General features: G+C 39.2%; 1 protein-coding gene across 1 annotated transcript in view; it reads left to right on the forward strand.

The window, feature by feature from the left end:
* The first annotated feature begins 4,136 nt into the window (after positions 1-4,136).
* LOC108799183 (merlin-like) overlaps positions 4,137-21,352 on the forward strand; it is a 43,355-nt gene continuing 26,139 nt past the window's right edge. Inside the window, exons 1-6 of the mRNA XM_018571012.1 lie at positions 4,137-4,232; positions 7,415-7,540; positions 13,411-13,533; positions 19,753-19,836; positions 20,454-20,522; positions 20,611-20,693. Of these exons, the coding sequence (XP_018426514.1) occupies positions 4,140-4,232; positions 7,415-7,540; positions 13,411-13,533; positions 19,753-19,836; positions 20,454-20,522; positions 20,611-20,693 (578 nt within the window). The 5' untranslated portion in view covers positions 4,137-4,139. The remainder of the gene's footprint in view (positions 4,233-7,414; positions 7,541-13,410; positions 13,534-19,752; positions 19,837-20,453; positions 20,523-20,610; positions 20,694-21,352) is intronic.

Genomic DNA, 21,352 nt, shown 5'->3' on the forward strand with positions numbered 1-21,352 from the left:
AGACTATTAATTTTGCCAGCCCATTAATTTTGAATGGGTTGCCAAAGCATATATTTTAAGTCTGTACAATCTCTGTGCTAAAATAACTGCAATATACAGTCACTGCCGCTTTATTGGTTAGACCTATTCAACAGCTCATTAACACAAATAATATAATAAGCTAATCACATTGTAGTAACTCAATACATTTAGGCATGTAGACATGGTCAAGATGGTCTGCTGAAGTTCAAACCGAGCATCAGAATGGGGAAGAAAGGTGATTTAAGTGACTTTGAACATGGCATAGTTGTTGGTGCCAGACGGGCTGGTTTGAGTATTTCAGCAACTGCTGATCTACTGGGATTTTCATACACAACCACCTCTAGGGTTTACAGAGAATGGTCTGTAAAAGAGGTGAGAAGAGAATGGCCAGACTGGTTCAAGCTGACAGAAAGGCAACAGTAACTCAAATAACCACTCGCTACATCCGAGGTATGCAGAAGAGCATCTCTGAACACACAACACATTGAACCATGAAGCAGATAGGCTACAGCAGCAGAAGACCACACCAAGTGCCACTTCTGTCAGCTAACAACAGGAAACGCTACAACAGGAGGCTACAGTTTGCATGTGCTCCCCAAAATTGTAAAATAGAAGATTGGAAAAATGTTGCCTGGTCTAAAGGGTCTCGATTTCTGTTGCAACATTCGGATGGTCAGGTTAGAATTTGATGTAAACGACATGAAAGCATGGAGCCATCCTGTCTTGTATCAACAGTTCAGGCTGGTGGAATCTTCGCATCATGGATGTGCAGCCGACAAATCTGCAGCAACTGTGTGATGCTATCATGTCAGTATGAACCAAACTCTCTAAGGAATGTTTCCATCACCTTGTTGAATCAATGCCACGAAGAATTAAAGCAGTTCTGAAGACAAAAGGGGTCCAACCTAGTACTAGCAAGGTGTACCTAATGAAGTGGCCAGTGAGTGTATATATATATATTTATAAATTTGTTCTCATTTTTGTGCTATGGTTATGTTTTAGTTTGCTCAAATATTGGTATGAAACAGTCACATGTCCTCATCAAAGGACAATGAAAGATAATTTTCGATTGTTACCTTTTGCATCACGTTTCAATATTGCGTACTCCTTTTCATTATTTAGGACCTATTCACATTTGTCTGTTTTCATGCAGTAAAACGTAAGCAGTGGATGCATTGAAAGTAGAAATCCGATTATTTCCTATGTGGCTGGTTCATATCAATGCAATGCAGAAAAGTGAGAAAGGAGAACTATTTGGGTCAGTTCACATCTGTGCAACCCCACGCATGCTGCATGCGCATGGAACAGTGTGAATCCAGCGGTAACAGAAAAGATGTAGAGATATGATTCAAGGATGTGGCATTTGTATAAAAATAAATATTGAAGGGCACTATTTACATAACATATACGTGAATTGGCAAATTACACTCCAAATTATTTATTCAGCAAATGTCCTGGCTGTAAGAGTTACATTTCTCAGACAAATCACTGCCAACTATATATAGGGAATGAGTAAGTGGTGCTCAAAGTGATTAAGTGGACTTACTGGCCATAAACAAAAGGAGGGTGAGTAAAATGAATGCAAGAATCATGCTTCAATGATGATTAAGTGGCATTGATTTCATTCTGTGATTCATTGCTAGGACACTGCTGGAATGTTTTACTCACCAGCAAAATGATCTCTACCAATTTAAATGTCAGTGTGTTCATAAACATGCTTCTACTTTGTAAAAAGCTTTTTAGTTTGAAAATTTAAAGACATCGAAAAATAAGTGCATGGAGTTTTGTATATATTTTTGTATCTATTATGCTCACTAAACTCACTCATTCATGTTCGTTCTCTCTCTCTCTCTCTCTCTCTCTAATGTTGTGTGCAAAAGAAAGTACACCCTCTGATCTGATCATTATTATTATTAATAATATTATTATTATTGATGATCCTTAGTAGGTCTTAAAATTGTGTAAATACAACCTCAGGTGAACAACACGTGACATTTTACACTGTGTAATTTATTACTTTACAAACATTATGCCAAAATGGAGAAGCCATGTGTGAAAAACTAAGTACACCCTTACTGCTTACATAGGAATTATAAGGCTAAGTAGCAGCCAAGGGCTGCTATTCAAATGCCCGTGATTAATTGATCAACGGCAAGTGTGACAACCTCTATAGAAGCTGAATTTTTAGCTGTTCTATATTCTACAGTGAGGAAGATTATTCAAAAGTGGAAAACATTCAAGACAGTTGCCAGTCTTCCCAGAAGTGGACGTCCCAGCAAATTCACCCCAAGGTCAGGCTGTGCAATGCTCAGAGAAATTGCGAAAAACCCAAGAGTTACATCTCACACTCTACAGGCCTCATTTAGCATTTTCAATGTTAAAGTTCATGACCCTACAATTAGAAAAAGACTGAACAAATAAGGTTTGTTTGGCAGGGTTTCCAGAAGAAAGCCTCTTCTCTCTACATAGAAAGTGGCAGCATGTCTTAGTTTTGCAGAGTTGCAGCTGAACAAACCACAAGACTGGAACAATGTCCTTTGGACAGTCGCCACCAAAGTGGAGATGTTTGGCCATAATTCACAGCACCACATTTGGCGAAAACTCAAACACAGCATATCAGAGCAAACCCCTAATGCCAACTGGCAAGTACGGTGGTGGAGGGGTGATGATTTGGGCTTGTTTTGCAGCCACAGGACCTGGGCACCTTACAGTCATTGAGTCGACCATGAACTCTTTTGCATGCCAAAATATTCTAGAGTCAAATGTGAGGCCATCTGTCTGATAGGTAAAGTTTGGCTTAAATTGGGTCATGCAACAGGACAATGATCCCAAACACACTTGCAAATCTACAACAGAATGGCTGAAAAAGAGAAGATTTAAAGTGTTGCAATGGCCCAGTCAAAGTTAAGACCTCAACCAAACTTAAATGCTGTGGCGGGACCTTAAAAGAGTTGTACATAAACAAACGCCCGCAAACCTCAATGACCTGAAGCAGTATTGTAAAGAAGAGTGGGCCAAAATTCCTCCACAACAATGTGAGAGATTGATAAAGTCATATGATTAGTGCAAGTTATTATAAAACCAGGTTAAAGTAATGATTATTGCAAGTTATTATAAAACCAGATGAGCAGATGATTTTATTATGTCTTGATTCTTAAAACCATAGAATGCAAAGAGGTGTACCTTCTTCTTTTCTCTCTCTCTCTCTCTCTCTCTCTCTCTCTCTCTCTCAGCTGCAGAGCTAAATAGCTTAGCCTCAAAAGACAGACATAGTCCATATATCAGAGGGGTGGCTTATCCACCCCTCTCTACAGACTTTCAATTAGTGAGAGACAACCTGTGTGCCTAACCTAATGTTTTGCGACACTAGTGTCATGCTCTTTTGTATAATAGAGTTCATTTTTAAAATGTTAAAACTATATACAATAGTTTAATGGACATAAAGTTTTACAAATATTAATTTACCTTGTAACACTTATTACAAAATGTTCCTCATATTGTACCACTGGCATCATAACTTGCCTTTCATCTGCAGGTTACTAGTCTTTGTGTATTCTAGTTTCACCCCATTATTATGACCATAGTAAGCCTATCACTAACTATAAAATAACAGGTTGTGTGGGTACTTTCCTTCTACTTCTGACAGTTATACTTTTGGTGAAAAGCATGCGCGCCAATGTTCCACTTAGCATATGCAGAAATATATATGGCGTAACCACAGAATAGCTTAGGAAGTGAAAGTTATCTCAGTCCATGGGTAGCTGCACAATTTACTTAAGAGGTTCCTATGGTTGTCCACATTTTAAACATGTCTCTTTAACTTTCCATGGAGAACTACATGGTAATTTTCATTGAATCTTTCATGAGGGAAGAACATATAATACCATTCTGGGTCCCTTTCTGAAAATACTAGGTTCCTGGCTGTCATACTGATCCTCTACTAATTATTGAGTAATTCACCTAAAACATGTATGCAACTGTTTGAGAAAGGCTGGTAAATACTATGAATAATTATAGCTAGTGAATCCTGTAGAAAAAAAATTAATGTTGTTAAGATTGTTAAAATGTGACTTATTTTTTCTCTCTCATAGGACACACTCGTGTCTGAATCATCAGCTATGTCCATCCGGGGTCTCAAGAAGAAAAAGCAGCAGAAGACCTTTAAGGTTAAGGTTATAACAATGGAAGCTGAAACTGAATTCAGTTGTGAGGTTCGTTTTTAAAGTTGGTCTAGTTAATTAGACAAATATTGTTGGCCATTGAGGATACAGATATCCAGATATAAGTGTCCAAATAATATAACATAGATTAAAGTGTTGTAGCTCAGTTGGTAACCTTATGGCACATAGTTTAAGAAAACATGGCTTCTCTGTTACTCAGTACTCACATTCCAAATGTCCCAGATTCATTTACTTGGCAATAAATGTCCCAGAGGCATCTTCTCAGGATGAAGTTCTTGTCATTGGGTGGTATGAATGATGGCCAGTCACTATTAGTAGATTTTAGTAGCACGTGCATGAAGAATAGAAGGGAAGGAAGGTAAAGGTAGCAGAGGATACCTGTAAAACACAGTCCTTTGGTCATCTGCATAGTCTTTATGGGCATTACTTTTTTGGTCCCTCTCTCACAGGGCTTTACTGGCTGGACACTTAAACTTGAAAGTTGGCTCCTTGACAACTGAGGTTCCTGTGTATTCTGTTCTCAGTCTTAGAATTCAAGGCAGGACAGCAATGGGAAGCTCCTGTGTAGTTTCCCAACTAAAGTACTTAAGCCACCAATCAAGATTCATCTTTTTATGATATGACTACACTAGACTGAAAACTGGTTACTGCACTTTGGACAACCTCCTTTCTTATATATATACCTCCCAACTTTTTGAGTTGATAAAGAGGGACACCTTCCAGCACAATGTATTTAGGCAATGGATACTCCTTTTCCACACCCCCAGTTATGCAGTCCATTAAGAATTTATATATAAAATAATATTGGTTAAACCCAGAATTGTTGTTTTCCACCATCACTCTTACTTTATACTGGATCTTCAAAATAGCAAACAAGATAGTTAAGAGATAAGATAAAGGTTTTAATCACAATACCACTTTTTGTAGTTAAATTGAACATTCTCATAGATATCTATACATGAGGCCAAAAAGAGGGACAACATAGGAGGAAAGAGGGACAGAGGGATTTGGTTCCAGTGAGGGAGGGACAGTCCCTCCCAATGAGGGACAGATGGGAGATACTATGTAATAAGAATTTAAGTAAAGGACTGTTATGGCTATTGTTACCCCTCTCCTTGCATCAGTCCTTACATGCTTTTGCAACTTCCTCCAATGTAGAACCAAGCCGGGAAGTCATTGGGCTGTGTACATCCCCTGCTCTTGGATATGCATGTTACATCATATGAAAAAGAATGGGGAATTCCTGGCTCTGCTTTGGAGGCTGTTCTGACAACATGTCTTCACATGGCAATCTCTGCATAAGTGTAAGTATTTTTACACTGATGTAGTAAAAAGAGGCTTCAAGGTAAAGAGGTACAACAGCGGGGGGGTATATGAAGGTGAAAGGCCTTCATGACACATCCTCTAGGATTCCTTTATAGCACTATTAGAGGGCTTAGAAGTCTGATGGCTAAGTTTTCAATATATTCAAATGATCGTGATTAAAAGCTTTTAAAAATAAAACAACCAGATGGAATCATGCATGGTGAATTCAATTTACAAGACATGATAGTACAGCAGCAGTGAAATGTTTACATCCACAACCTTCTATGTCTAATACAGGTGTTTTCATAATCTAGTATAACCTGTTAGAACATGCAATGTTGTGTTGGTAAAGTAGCCCGGCCCTGAAGGCATGACAGGTTAGAGCACAAGTGAAAAGAGATAATGGTTCATATTACACTAATCGCTGTTTGCCACATTAATAGTATAGTGTCATGTCACAGGAAAAGCAAAATCTTAATAGTAACCTGTTTTGTAGGCATATTACACATGATCAGACTTGAACATTATGCCTCTCTATAGTATAATACAGTCATTTACACTGTGCTTCAGTATCTTTATGTGAATATCTTACTAATTAACTTTAGAACTGGCTGTGACGACACGGTGATGAGTTTATAAGTTAAATGTGTATTGGGGTTGAGTTATGTTTGAGTGCGTTATGCTGTGTGACCTGGTTATGGAAAGACTATCAGCACCATCCCTCGTTATTTCCCATTGTTCTCTGAGGGAGCTCAGAACAATGACATTCTGGCCAGGCTCCTGCTATGGCTGTCTGGAGTTCGTTAGCAGGTGGACACCTGTGGTGTTGTGAAGACACGATTTCTGGGGAGGGGGAGGGGGATGTGATGGGATTATAATCTGATCACTTTCTGTATAAAAGTTTGTGCAGTTTGTCAATAAAGGAGAGTTTGTTTACCCTACACTCAAGCCTTGGCTAGTGACTGGGAAACTGGGAGCTACAGATCAGCGGGTTCCAATATCTCCTCAGCAAGGAAGAAGACAGCGGCGGACATACTCATCCTGAGTACGGGGGTCCGTCACACTGGCTATAACCTTAATGTATATAAATATTAATTTGTAAAAGGAAATGTACTTTGCTGATAATTCAATGATAATGCATTACACGTGTTAGGCTTACATGTGTGCCTAACACATGTACTGCAACGCCCATAGAACACTGTGAATTCAGCCTAAATGTAAACATATTTTGGAAATATAAAAAGGGACAGTAACATTTTGTTAAAATACAATGTAAACTTGTTTCTTAAATAATGTCTGTAACTGCTAATATGACTCTTGCAGAAATTCCTGCTCTGAGGTCTTGTGGCCTGTTTAGTTGTTTCCTAATACATGAATTAGTTTAATACACAAAGATAAAACCCCTCAAAGAAGTATACTGTATAATACACCAAATACAGTAACCTCCCAGTTTTCCGGCACCCATGGGGATCTCCGCCCATGGAGAGAAAGTTCTCTCTCAGGTCCGCTCCTCCGCTCAGTGGACGGGTTCAATAGCCAGCCTGATTTTGGCTACTGTGAAATAGCCAATAGCAGGCTGGCTATTGCTCCCTGTTGTTTACATACAGCAACTGGCAAAAAAAAATCAAGGACATATTACGTCTTTGATTTTTTTTCTTGCCGGTTGCTTGAGAGTGGCAGTTGCTTGAATGCTGGATAATAGGGAGTTTACTGTAATGAGTGAGAAACAAGGAAAATGTAAAAACAAAATGGAAATCTCCTGCAAAATGACCTTAAATATGCCTTGTAATTATAAAATTTCCTGTTGGTCAAAAAATATATATATTTTTTTAATCATTTACATATACCTTATAAATAACAGTCAGGAATTAATAACACAGTTCTGTTAATGAGCGTTCTGCTTGCAGATGGACTGGAAAGGGAAAGACCTCTTCGATTCAGTGTGCAGACACTTGGCATTGAGAGAAACTTGGTTCTTTGGCCTACAGTTTGTGGCAAGTGGGACAGACACCTGGTTGAAACTGGAAAAAAAGGTAAGACTTTATCATAAAAAATCAGAAACATTACATTTGATTTTATTGTAGGGTTGGACGCATTAGTGAGTTGTACCATGCAGCCTTACCTGTTTGCAATTTCATTAAGCAGCCAAGCACTGCAGTCAGGGAACAAATCTAAAAGTAAATTTTTCGAAAAGTACTATTTCTGTGTTTGCAGATGACACCAAGTTATGTAGTGGAATACAGTCCTTACAGGATGTCTCCAACCTACAAGCAGATCTGAATGCTCTGTGTGATTGGGCATCTATTTGGCAAATGAGGTTTAATGTTGATAAATGTAAAGTTCTGCACTTGGGGAGTAAAACATACACTCTAGGGGGAGTATGTTTGGGGGATTCAATGGTGGAGAAAGATCTGGGTGTTCTGGTAGATCATAGACTGAATAATAGCATGCGATGTCAAGCTGTAGTTTCTAAAGCAGGCAAAATACTTTCTTGTATTATACCGGGTCTAGACTCCATAGATAGAGACATCATCCTGCCCCTGTACAAAGCATTAGTAAGACCTCATCTGGAATATGCAGTTCAGTCTTGGGCTTCAGTTCACAAAAAGGATGTTGTGGAACTGGAGAAAGTGCAGAGAAGGGCAACTAAACCCCTAAGAGGCATGTAGGAGCTCAGCTATGAGGAAAGATTAACTGCACTGAATTTGTTCTCTCTAGAGAAGAGGCAACTAGGGAGAACATGATCACCATTTATAAATACATAAATGGTCCATATAGTGAGCTTGGTGCCAGATCATTCCCCTTAAAGGAGAACTATGAGGTGAGTGCTTTTCACTCACCTCATAGTTCTAGCCGACCTGTGACAATGAGACTGTCACAGGCTGGCTCAGTAGATCGGGAGGTGAGCGAACACATACCGGCGTTCGCTCACCTCTCGATCCTGTCACGGCTCTCTGCCGTGACAGGGGAGGGGCTGGATTCCCCCCTCCCCGCTCCGATCTGCCAGCGCTGAGTGGCAGAACGGACGGGGGAGGGGGCGGGTACAGCTGGCTCTGCCTCTAGATAGGCAGAGCCAGCAGTCAGTCACGCAGCTGGGCGGATCCCGGCACAATTGTCGGGATCAGCTTCAGCTACAGCTCGCGGTATACTGAGCCTAGGGTGAGGGGAGGATGCTAGTTTGTGTCCTCCCGCTACCCTAAGGAGAACTATGGGGAAAAGCCTTAACCACATAGCTCTCCTTTAAGGTCACTGCAAAGGACAAGGGGGCAATCTTTGCGTCTGGAGAAAAGAGGTTTAACCTTTGCATACGGAAAGGATTCTTCACAGTTAGAGCTGTGAAAATGTGGAATAAACTCCTGCAGGAGCTAGTTCTAGCCAGCTCAGTTAATTGTTTAAAAACAAATCTGGATGTTTTCCTAAATGCACAGAATATTACTGGTATTGAGTTCTTATAGGTATATTAAGCAACATAGATTGTGGATCCAGAGAATATGCGATTGCCTTATGGGATCAGGAAGGATTTTTTCCCCTGTTGGAGCAAATTGAACCATGCTTTATAGGGTTTTTTTTGGCTTCCTCTGGATCAACAGTTGGTAATTGTGGGCATAGCGTTCTGTTTTTAGGTTTCTCTTCTTTTTCTCTTATCTCTGTAGCTTGAACTCGATGGACTTGTGTCTTTTTTCAACCTGACTAACTATGTAGAAAACCTGGTCTTAAACCATCTGAGCTGCTAACTCACTGCTAAATTTCAGGAACCTTCACAGTCTAGCTTCCACCTCCAACACTCCACAAAAACTAACAACTTATTAACTGCTAAAACCAATAGCTGCTATTTAGTAGTTACACTATTAGACCAAAACAGTGGACTCCAGAAAGAGCATTAGCATTTTGATGCAGTTTACTGGGTCTGTGCGTCTGTGGGGGGGATTATAAAGGGGGGGGGGTCAGATTGGAGGGGGTAATTAAATTTTCCCAAATTCACTTGGGAAAGTGAACTTATCCTTTAAGATTACATTTCTCAGTTTTAGGGATGCACAGATACTTTTCGATTACCAGTGCAGATACTTGGCATTTTCACGAGAACTACCAGGGTTGCAGCTGTTGCAGCTGGGACCTGGCTCTGGTGCTCCACCACTGTCCTGAAATCATTAGTCTGTATTGTTTTAGAAAAACTGTCACATGACAATAAACAAAAATGTATCAGTACTCGTACTTGTAAGTACTCGGCAAGTACCAGTACTCGTACTCGCAAAACTGGTATCTGTGCATCCCTTTATTTATATTTATAAAAACAAAATCATACATTAAAACAGAGATGTACAAATCCCAGGAGCTCCGTGTGCTCCTTACAAATGACAGCGGCCTCCTAATTTTTGAATTTTTCTCTAGTGTAGTCTTGGAGCTCAAAAGTATCGGTACATGTACTCGTACTTGTACCGAGTACTGTACTTGGTATCTGTGCAACCCTACTCAGTTTAGTGTCTCTTTACCATATTCTACACCCCTGAAACAAAATGAAAATAATATAGCTGTAGCATACTGTGCTATAGTGCATTTTTGGGAAACAGTGATCTTCAGGTTTAATCAGTAGGACAATAGAAATAGCAATGGTAATGTGTAAAGTAACTAAATAAATCAATCATAGCTCATCTTTTATGTCAATAATGCGGAAAAATCTGGTAAATATGAGATAATTGCATGTCATGCTTGTACTGCCTTACCAAATGGGCCCATTTGAGTTCAATTTCAGACCCATACAGAATGTTCCTGAATGATTGTGTTGTATGTCAGCCAATTACAGGATTTTCATTATTCATATACAAAGTCATCACTGTTAGATGTCTGGCATTTGCTGCTGCTTTTATGGTAGCTTATCACATCATTTGCATTTTGTGAACTTTGTACTGTGTCTTTGACTAGACACATATATTATCAGTCACTCATTTGCCTTTTATTGGTTGCTGAATTAAAAACCTGTTTATGGAAGAAACAAAAAATAAAAAATGTCCTCTGGTTACTAAAAGTGTTCTACTACATTTTCTGAAATTCTAAAAGTTGATGTTTTTGACCGTTTAGGTTATAGAGCTGTCTTTGGGGCAATACCAAACAATAATAATTTTTTTCTAGTTTTGGAAAGTTGGGAAAAGTAAGAATGTGTCAGTTTTTTTTTTTTTGCTTTTTGTGCCCCCATTGTGGAGATGAAAAAAATATTTTTAAACTAAAGGGAAATCCTGATATAACAGGTGTCATGTGTGATTTTCCTTCACTTTCTGTTCTGGTAACATCTTTACAGTTATCATTTCCTCCATTTTCTGTTCTGGTGACAATAGTTATTAAAACAGTGAATCTTACCAACAGGGATGCAGGAAGCAATAAATTAAGGTATCCAAGGTAGCCTCTACCTGGGAAACTCATTGTAGCAGCTTATTTGGGGCAGGAGTGTGTGGTGATTTGGTGACGGCGGGTCGGTCAGTGGTGGTTTCTGGTTAGGTTGCTCCAGCACAGGGTCGCAGCGGTCGCAATTGCGACGGGGCCAGCAACGCCTTGTTTGACCCGCGGCAGATACGCTCCTGGACGGGGCCCTGACGTTCCGCCTGCTGGGGGGTGGAGGGCCCCCCGAGATCATGCTGCTCCTTCCCTGCCGCTCTGCCACCAGCAGCATGTACGGGCTGCTGTGCAGCAGGACTGCAGAGGCTGTCACACTAGTCCCGTAGAATGTGCTGCAGGCACTGCTGTGTGAGGACCCTCTCCGCTTAGCCCCGCCCCCTGGCCGCCGAGACACGGAAGAGGGCCCTGCAGGAGAGGGAAGATAAGTCTGGAGTGGGAAGGGGGGCCCGTGGAAGGGGGGGGGAGATGCTGGTGGTATTCTGCATAGCTGACTTTTATTATAATGTATTGCTGGGACTTGTAGTCCTGCATAGCTGGTGGTATTTTGCATTGCTGTATGATGATTATACGGGCAATGTAGAATAGCACCAACTATGCAGGACTACAAGTCCCAGCAATGCATTATATTTCTAAGTAGGGATACACCCTGCCAATACTGGGCATTTTCACGAGTACTCATACCCGCGAAAATGCCCTGATACTAAATGCAGATGCCGGTGTTCTGTCGAGAACGCCGACGTAGTTGAATTTGCCGACTTCAGCATCTGCACTTGCGCACAGAACAATATTATCGAGGAAACAGGGATTTATTTACAAAGTATTTTGTTTAAATTGTTAATTGTGGCCGTTAATAATATTCCATCCCTCATTCACTGCCATCCATCATTTACTGCCATGGACGGCATATTATTAACGGTCACAATTAACCATTACAAACGAATACTTTGTAAATAAATGCCAGTTTCCTCGTTAATCCAATCTGTACGTAAGTGCAAATACTGGGTCAGTGTTCTCAACAGAACACTGGCACTAAAATTTTAAACAAGCGGCTGTCTGAGGTCCCACGCTTGCTGGGGACCTCGGCAGCCTTCCTGTTAACCATGCGGTGCCATGGTGGTGGGGGGTTGGGGGGGGGGCTCTTTATGGTTTCTTGCACCGAAGGTTCGAGTTACACCTCTGGCCAGAGCTACTGTGTCACATGGACCTCGGGTGTGGGATGTGACCTTCACAGGGACCAAACCTGGAACCAAGGAAGCAGCAGAGGCCTCATATATGTGAGTAAAGGCCCCTTGCCAAGCCTAGGTGTGAAGTTACAGAACCTGAGCGTGTTGTGGAGCTGGTGGGGCAAGCTGAGAGCTTTGGCTCACCACCCCTGCAAAGCTGTTGGCTTGGGCTTCCCTGACCGCCTACTGGCTTAAAAACCTGTCCATCAGTGGCCCTACTCACATGCAGGTTAAGGGAGGTGAAGGGTATAATATATAGGTGCTTGCAGAGACAGGATGGAAATAAGATATACAGGAGAGGAGTGAGGGTATAAAAGGGTAAAAGAAATCTCAAAATTCAACCTCCCCTACCTTGAATCTGGTGGTGCTCGTGGATTTACTAAAGGCATATAGACTATTCACTTTGTAAGGGAATTTGGACACTGAAACTTCTCTTAGCTTGGTGAATGTGGTGAAATCCCAATTTGCAAAGAATACCCAACCATGTGCAAGCTTTATCTCATTCACTACACTAAAAGGAACCTCCCCTGCAAAGTGCAATTTTTCTTGCAAAGTAAACAACCTATTTGCCTTTAGTAAATCAACCCTTGGGTCTGTGAACCAAGCTTTCCAATAACAGCTCGATTCACAACCATTACTGAGCGCACAGACTGCCCAATGCTTATTTATGCAATAATGTTTATAAACCGTATTGAAGAAATAGGCTACACCACTTTGTTATTCATAAACTTTCTGTTCCCGTCCCCAAATTATGCGCTGTCACCATGTCACAGGGCTTTGTATGGAGACTACAATTGGACATTTCAACACATATTACACACGCATGGTACACTGTTGTCAAACTCAGAACACCTGCTCTGAGATATAGCTGAAGTGCATGTAGACAGGAATTTGCTGCTGGAGATGAGCAGCACTGGGATGCAACATAGGATGAAAACAAAAGGTGAAACTTTTTATTTTAGTTAAAAACAAATTGCATGATACATGGTGGTTTAGCAAACTAAATGTTATTCAGTTAGGGTTTACATCTACTTATGGGCAAAGTACATCTGTAAACAGCCACATTGTTTCCCAATCCCTAGCAAAAAAAACCTATGCTTATGTCCAACTTTAGTGCTAGTTTAAATAAATCTAACTCTTCATCATTGTATGCTACATGTAGCCCTCATATATAATCAGACTTAATTTCCATTTTCACATGATTTTATGGGAATACTGCGTCTTTGGTACCATTTAGTCCAATCATACACTTAAAAAGCAATAACCCAATTTTACTTTATTTATACTTGCAGATTTTACAGCAGCATGTCCCCAAAGAAGATCCTGTTAGGTTTTGCTTTATGACTAAATTCTACCCTGAAAACGTGGCTGATGAACTTTTTCAAGAAGTAACCCAACATCTTTTCTTCCTTCAGGTAACCCGTCCCTTTAATTTTTTTTAGTGTTAACTGAAGCTAACATTTCTTTTAAAATGACAATTAATAATTAAAGATAAACTAAAGCAATTAGGGGGCAATTGTATTTGAAACAAAATAAATAAAATGTTACAGATGGAACAATGGAACAAAGTCCCTCAACAAGTGAAACAGAGTAAATAATTATTCACAGAAATATTTTGGTACTATAACAATTATGAAGCGTCAGAATCAAGCCAAAGTGAACATAGCCACACGCAGAAGCACCTTTTCCAAATGTTTGTTGAGTAAACCAAATTGTCATATTTCCATAGAGTGATCCAAGCTTGGGGCATAACAGCAGTCAGATATCTTTTTAGCTATCAATATCGTGTTAATTTGACACTTCTGCATCTAAAGTGAGAGTAGGTCTGCTCAATGTTATTGCTATAATTTTTTGGCAGCCATGCCTGTGAATTGTTGCAGCTTATGAACAGAGTTTTTCAACCCTTCATATCTCTTCCATTGGCGAACAACTGTGATGCCATTTCAAATATTTCTATTAAAGATTATAGAGAGCGTTCTAGTTAATTGGGTCCATGGGAATTACGCAGCTGGGCAATGCAACCATACTTGGAATAATTATGCCATTTCATTGTAGCTTCTAAAGCAAGCTAATGGAATATAAGGGTGTTTACCAGGCCATTAAACAATAGATATTGTATGATGAAGTAAAGTCATATCAGGAATAGAAATCAGAAGGGTGATGGTTGTAAGATAGTATTGGGTTTCATGGTAAGAGTACCATTTTTATGTAGTTTACAAATGTAGGAGAGGGATGGAGTCCTTCATCAGGGTTTTTTAGTTTTCCCAAAAGTGGAAGTAATTCAATTTATCAAATAATTGTACTGCATTAGTGATTCTAATTGTTGCATGAAAGAAGACCAAATTGTTCCATATAGAGGTAGTGATGAAAAAGAAGTCCTCTGGATTCAAATGTAGTTACAAAATCTTGCCAAATGTTGGCATTAAATTGAATATGTTCAGGAGTGTAACATGAAGGTTGGTATCAAATGAATAACTAACAGTTTAATCCTGAGAGCCCACATGTGGATCTGTGAGATCAGGGTTTCTTTTTATAATTTTTGCCAATGGTTTCATTGGAAGCACAGTTAAAGTCACGGATAGTGGGCATCCTTGTCTCCTACCCTGTGAATACATTTAAGTTAGAGTGCAGATCATGGGAGTTTAAACACCATTTCCACCTTTGGCAGATGTATTTAAAAAAAAATAATATGCCAGCAATGTACAGTACACCGAGTACACAAGAAGCAGGCATATCCAGTTGCTGTATATGAACACATAAACATACTTTTATTGTTAGCTGTCGTCTTCATCTCCTCATGGCTCCTTTTGAAATGGCCACCTCTACGCTCTGCAGGTCTAAATTACAGAATGCCGTGCACAGTGGGAACTACAGTGCTATGCTTCCCTTGTGCACAAGCTTCTCTGTGGAAACTGAGCTCTCTCTCTGAGCTCCATCTCTCCCTTCATTAATATTCATAGTGACAATGCCCCCTTGACAGTGCAGAGTTATCTTGAGAGGCAGAGCTGGTGTGCTATGATCTTGTTATGATGATTCACAGGGAGGGGGGTCAGCTGCTTTACAGCCTGTAAAAAACAATCTGTCCCCAGTGTCAGACTGAGTTTCCTGTGGATATAATTTTGAATTAGTAGGGCTCAGGCCCATTAAAAGGTCCATAAAAATTTTACAAAAGCCAGCAATGTGAGTCATGCACACATATACATTATCATCACTGAACCTCTACATTACCACAGTAAATGGTAATTACTTACAAAGGTGGAAATGGGCTTTAAGATAAGCCGAAAGGTTATAGAAATAAAATGCAGAGCCTGTATGAATTGACCAGAGATGATACACTTGGCCAACAAAGCAAACATATACAATAACAAACAATAAAGAATATCAATATGCTAGTGAAGCTAATAGCTATATTAATAGAATCTTCTGCTTATTGGCTCACTTGACCGTGTTCAGAATCTTTCTAATGTTAGAGGTTTGATAGAGTGGTATAGAACCCACTTGAATTATATGAAGTAAAGTGCACGTGTTCAATTTTTTGGTTACTATAGATATGAATAATTAGAATAGTAAATTTAGTGATGCTTCCCTGAAATATCTTAGTTAAGAAGTGATCTTGCTTAGAGGTAAGATGGGGTAAGGGGAATTTTGTTATTACATTTTACTTTTACATTTTTAAACATATGTTTAATATCTTTTTTGTGTGTGTTTAAAGAATAAAATACATTTATTACAGGGTACAATCCACCATGTTGTAGTAACATGCACACTTTGCTGCAACATATGCTAGTGCACCAAGCACTATTGTGTTGCAATGCCAATCATTTTGCATGGCACACCGATGTACACCCAAAATGCAGCAGCGTTGCAGTGCAAAAATGCATAATGTGTGTTGCGCTCTGCTGCAGCGTTGTTTTGAAAAAAAGCAGCAGGGCCTATTCTCTTCCTGTTCCTTCCTGGTCTCTAGTATTAGATGGACAACATTGTGCAATGTGGCAGAGTCCTGATTGGCTCACATTGCTGTTCTTCAATGTCAAGTGCCAGGCAGCATCCACACCCTAATTGTGAGTGGCAGCAACCACAATACAAGGCAGGTTGCCAGGGTCTATGCCAGGCTAACCATTGTACTCTGTGTGCCAGCCTAATGCAGTCCCAACCCTCTACCTACAGCTTGCAGATTATGACCTGTATGTTTGATGTTATCAACGGTGATTAGGGCAGCAAACATACCAGCCGTACGCAGGCTGGGCATGTGACTGTATATTAATGAAGAGTGGTGATCCACAGATATCTCAGATGGAGCATAACAAAGCAGACTATAGTATGTAGTCATATCTATGGTAATTTCTTCAAGTTTTCCTTACATTTTTCTGCTTAGTACCTAAAAAATAAAGGAAGATTTGGAATTTGTCTTATCTAAGCAGGATGCAGCATTTTTAAACTGACAATAATAAAGACACTTTTGATATTGAATATAGTACTGTAAGTACAATTTGTTATTTGCAGGCAGGAGATTCATGATGCTATTTGTGTGCAAATGTCTTTTCATCTTAAATCAGCTTGTGTTTTAGCTTATTGCTTCTTTTACTTTAAAGCGTGGCTTCATGGCATTATTTGCATTACCATTATTCTTAGGGAAGCAATAAAGCTTGCAGATTGAGACTTGTTCAGAATGGAAATGTGTCATTCTACTGCTGCAAGCGAAGGGCTTGCCCTGACACACAAGGACAGCATGAAACAAGCTAAGTTAGTCTTTAACACATGGTGCTACAAGAATTAAACATGGAAAAAGCTGAAAACTAGAATGTCTACATCATTAATATCAATAGTTTAACAAATAAGGAAAACTTCATTTTTTAAATCAATTTCAAAGTTCACTTTAAAACTATTATTTCTTTGAAATGAAGAAAAAAGCTTACATTTGAATTATCCTTCAATGAGTGAAAAGATAGGTACCTATTTCATTCAAAAATGTTAAGGGAATAATTGCATGTAATACCAAGGGATATTTTCTATAATGGTGCTCCAATTCACACGCTGGTGTTTGGATACTGATTCATTTCCATTTCCTGATTCAGCACCTACCAGAATTCCATGCTGCTTTTACTCTGCTGATTTTTCTCTGAAATCCAGTTATGCTGAGGCTGCATCCAATAAGTGATGTTGTGCAGGAACTGTACTACCTCAACTATAAGGGGCCTCTCACAATTCCCCGTTAACGTTAATGTGCACTTTGTATGCGTTGATGCATATTGCGGCGAGGGAGCACATTTACTTTGAATGGGCTCCTATTGCTCCTCCATGCATGAAAATACATTCCTGCAATTCTACTGAGCAATGCAGTGCACCACAATGCAAGTATATTCACATACATACATTGCAATTCACTGAGGGTCAGGTGCATTGGTTGATGCTGTATATGTACTTTAGTGATGCCATTCAGAATGAATTTCAATGCAAAAAGCACATATAGCAAAGCAGTGGCGTAACAACCGGGGGGGCAGCAGGGGCGCGGAAATCTTTTTGGGGTGCATACCCCGAAACTGGTACGGGAATCAGGGACGAATTTTCCACAAGGCCACCGAGGCCTGACCTCGGAGTGGCAAAGAGTAGAGGGGCGGGACAGCTGCCAGAGAAAAAAACCCCCCGCCCCCACCTCTGGCTGCCTCTTTCCCTGCCATGGTTTTCGGAGTTTCCCACTCTTCTGGGGGACCCGGGACCATGGCAAAGTTCAGGATGGAGATCGGGGAGCAGAGCAACATATAACAGCAGAAAAAGTACCAAAAGTTAAGTGGAGTCAAATAATCAAATTAAGTTGCAGGGCTGGGCAAGCCCCAAGCAAATGACCGAAGTCAGGTTTCACATGATTACTGTCCAGGATGTTGAGAGAGTCACAGAAACCTTTGCTCAAGTACTGTATCAGTACACTAAGCCTGACGTATTGGAATAAAAAAATACCAAAAAATATAACATATATTTGCACAGATATTTCGCAATGAAAGTAGATCTAAACCTAGTCACTAAAATCTCATATAGGTTTTACCATGTTATTTCAAAAGTTGCTTTTAATCTTTTTAAATCTGCAGTTTTTACAAAAACATACCTGGGGATCCTGCTATTAAAGTCCTTGTCAAACCTGTTACACAGAAACAAACAATCAATGTTTGTACTAGCTCTAGATATATCATATGTGTCTAGTGTGAAATGCTAAAGACACAGTTATAAATAACATGGTAAGTGTAAAATAAATTGATTTAGAAGTTACAGATCTGGAGAATTCTCTAACCGTCTAGATCTGGTTGCGCACACACAGTGTAATTACCTTTTAATGAAAGCATTTGCATTTATGGCTTTGCATTCATTCCCTTAAATGTTACTCTAACATGAGCTGCTAATGAGCCATAAAATGGAAGCTAATATTTGATGGTAAACTGAAAATATCATCTGTGCGTGTTAACTGCAGTCTAATTTAATGTGTCTAAAATCTAATGAATAATTGAGAATGTCTGCTTCACGCAGAGCCAATTACTCATCTGGAGACACTTTTACTGTTACTGTTCAACGTGTATTTCCATATTTGATCATAATGTATCATTTTAATTTCCTGTAAAATACACGTATGCTGAGTATTTAGGAACGTAATTAGAAGTTTGGATAAATTAGATGCAATCAGTGAATCAGAGATTAATAGGAGTTACCTGATCATTTACATAGCTAGTCAGGTTTAAAAAAAAATGTTTGAGTTCAACAAATAGAAAAATAAATATATAAATAAATTGGAAGACCTCTATAGACAGAAACTACAGCTGATCCAGAGAAAGGCAAAATCTAAACTATAAAGCATGATCCAATTTGCTCCAACAGGGGAACAAAAATCCTTACGGATCCCCTAAGGCAATCCGATGTTCCCTGGATTTAATAATCTCATGTTTTAAACTTTCATATATAAGAATGAATAGAAATTCTTTATGGACAATATTTGTGAAGGGGGCATCAATGACAAACCAGAAATTCAAAATGAATTTGCTTATCTCTTGAGATTGCACTTCATCGCTGATTTTCTGTACAGCGCTTTAGGAGAGAAATATTGAATTGAAATATTTAACTTGATCTGATAAATCTTGACTTCTGCTGAGGCACACAGATGGTAGGCCAGGCATCGGATGAATGTGCACCTGGCAAATCTGCAGAATTCACAGGATGCAATCATGTCAACATGGACCAGAATCTCAATGGAATGTTTGTGGCATGTGGAATCAATGCCATGAAGAAAAAAAGAACAAAAGGGAGGTCCTATCCAGTATTAGTATAGAGTTCCTAGTAATTTGCTTAGTGATTGTACGTTCTATAAATACACAATCGTCTATTGACCATAGGGGATGGGCAAAGCGCGTTCACCTGGGACAGGCAGCAAGGGATGTTTAGTATTTATTTTTGAATAATGTAGACCTGCCAGCAATGACATACAGACATACTAGAGAACCCTCAGAGGGGTACTGGATTTTTTACATTTTGTGGGTGTTGGAAGCACGGAGAAAGGGCTGTTATTTCTCTAAAACTGCAATAATTGTTAAGAAGACAATTTAGATGGGCATATGTCTCCCTGCAGGTCTTTAATATATGTGTTCACTTGCTAGGTTAAAAAGCAAATTCTGGATGAAGAAATAATTTGCTCTCCGGAGGCATCGGTTCTCTTGGCCTCCTATGCTGTCCAAGCTAAGGTGAGACCATAAAAAGAATACAACAATGCTAAATAATCTTACAAAGGTGTATTTCTTCCAGGAAATGCCATATTTAATCCTAATATATAAAGCATAATAAAAAAAGAGCTTGTGTGTAAGAATGTGGATTTTCAGGCATAAATATGAACTGTGCAGGCTTATTTATATAAAATATATATTTGCCCCTTCATTTATTTTGAATTTATTGCACACTAGAAATGCCTAGCACAGGGCTGTGCTGCTGTGTACAGTGACCAGATCGGTGACCAGATTTGCCTGGGAAAGTGGAATTACCCTTTAAGTCCATTTAAAACTACAGAGTGATAATGCTGCTGCATGATTTTACTGCAGAATGAACAGCATTTTACCCTGTTAAAGGAAATAGACAAGTATCAGGTCTACTGTTAGAATCAAAAGGTTATAAAATTATCCTACAGGGTGAATCGGGATAGCAAAAAATGCTGCGTTCATGATAGTGAGGGACTGCATGATATATGTAATAATTTTTTTTGCCCATAGTTATACTTAGACCTGCAGCGCTACCCCTTTAGAAGCCTGATTTTACTGAGTATTTTAAGGTCTTTTAATAATACAACACATTTTTTTTGTTTTTGCAGTATGGTGACTATAACCCTAACATACACCAGCCTGGATTTCTATCTCAAGATGAGCTGCTACCTCAACGAGTGTGTATTATGTTGTTGTTGTCACTGTGCAAATGATCTATAAAATAGTTTTAGTCTTCAGTTTCCAATAAAGTCTCTCTTTCTGTAGGTTCTGCAGCAATATCAGATGACAACAGAAATGTGGCAAGAAAAAATAACAGCCGTACATGCAGGTCACAGGGGAATTTCTAGGTATGATAAAATAGAGTAAGAAGGCTAAATTGAACCAGGAAGTGTTCTATTGTTAGATTTATTGCACATGATATTCGGCTGTATCCCTGTAAAATACAACATGCTTTAAATATTTAGTTGCTTCAGGGATATATAAGGAATGAGCTTCACACCTACATTCTGGATTCTGTGGTACAGAATAATCATTTAAGTACATTGTTTGTTTGTTTACTTGAATGGTAATGTAGCAGACATTTGCCAACACAAAAAGAGCAAAAGAAACATGAATATACCAAAAAGCTAAAATAATGAGATAATAGTACAAAACAAGCAAACAATAACTAAAGTATACCTAAACCTAAAAACAAAAATGTAAAATGTTTCACCTTATCAGTCCTTAGATGTGGTGGCTTGATGCGTTTTCATTTTTGACTCCCAGTATGTCTTCTGCAAGTACAGAAAGAATCCTTTTAATCCTGCTAGAAGTCTGGTGTTGATTTACTAAAAGGAAATAGGCTGTTCACTTTGCAAAACAATTTACACTTTGCAAAATAATTTCCTTTTAGCTTAGTGGATGTGGTGAAAAGTCACTTTGCAAAAAATATCCAATCAACTGCGAGGAAAACTAAAAAAAACAGTATATGATTGGATGATCAGAAGAGCTTTACCTCATTAAGCTA

This window comes from Nanorana parkeri, unplaced genomic scaffold (genome assembly GCF_000935625.1).
Source record: "Nanorana parkeri isolate BGI_ZX_2015 unplaced genomic scaffold, ASM93562v1 scaffold1654, whole genome shotgun sequence".
Lineage (NCBI taxonomy): Eukaryota > Metazoa > Chordata > Amphibia > Anura > Dicroglossidae > Nanorana > Nanorana parkeri.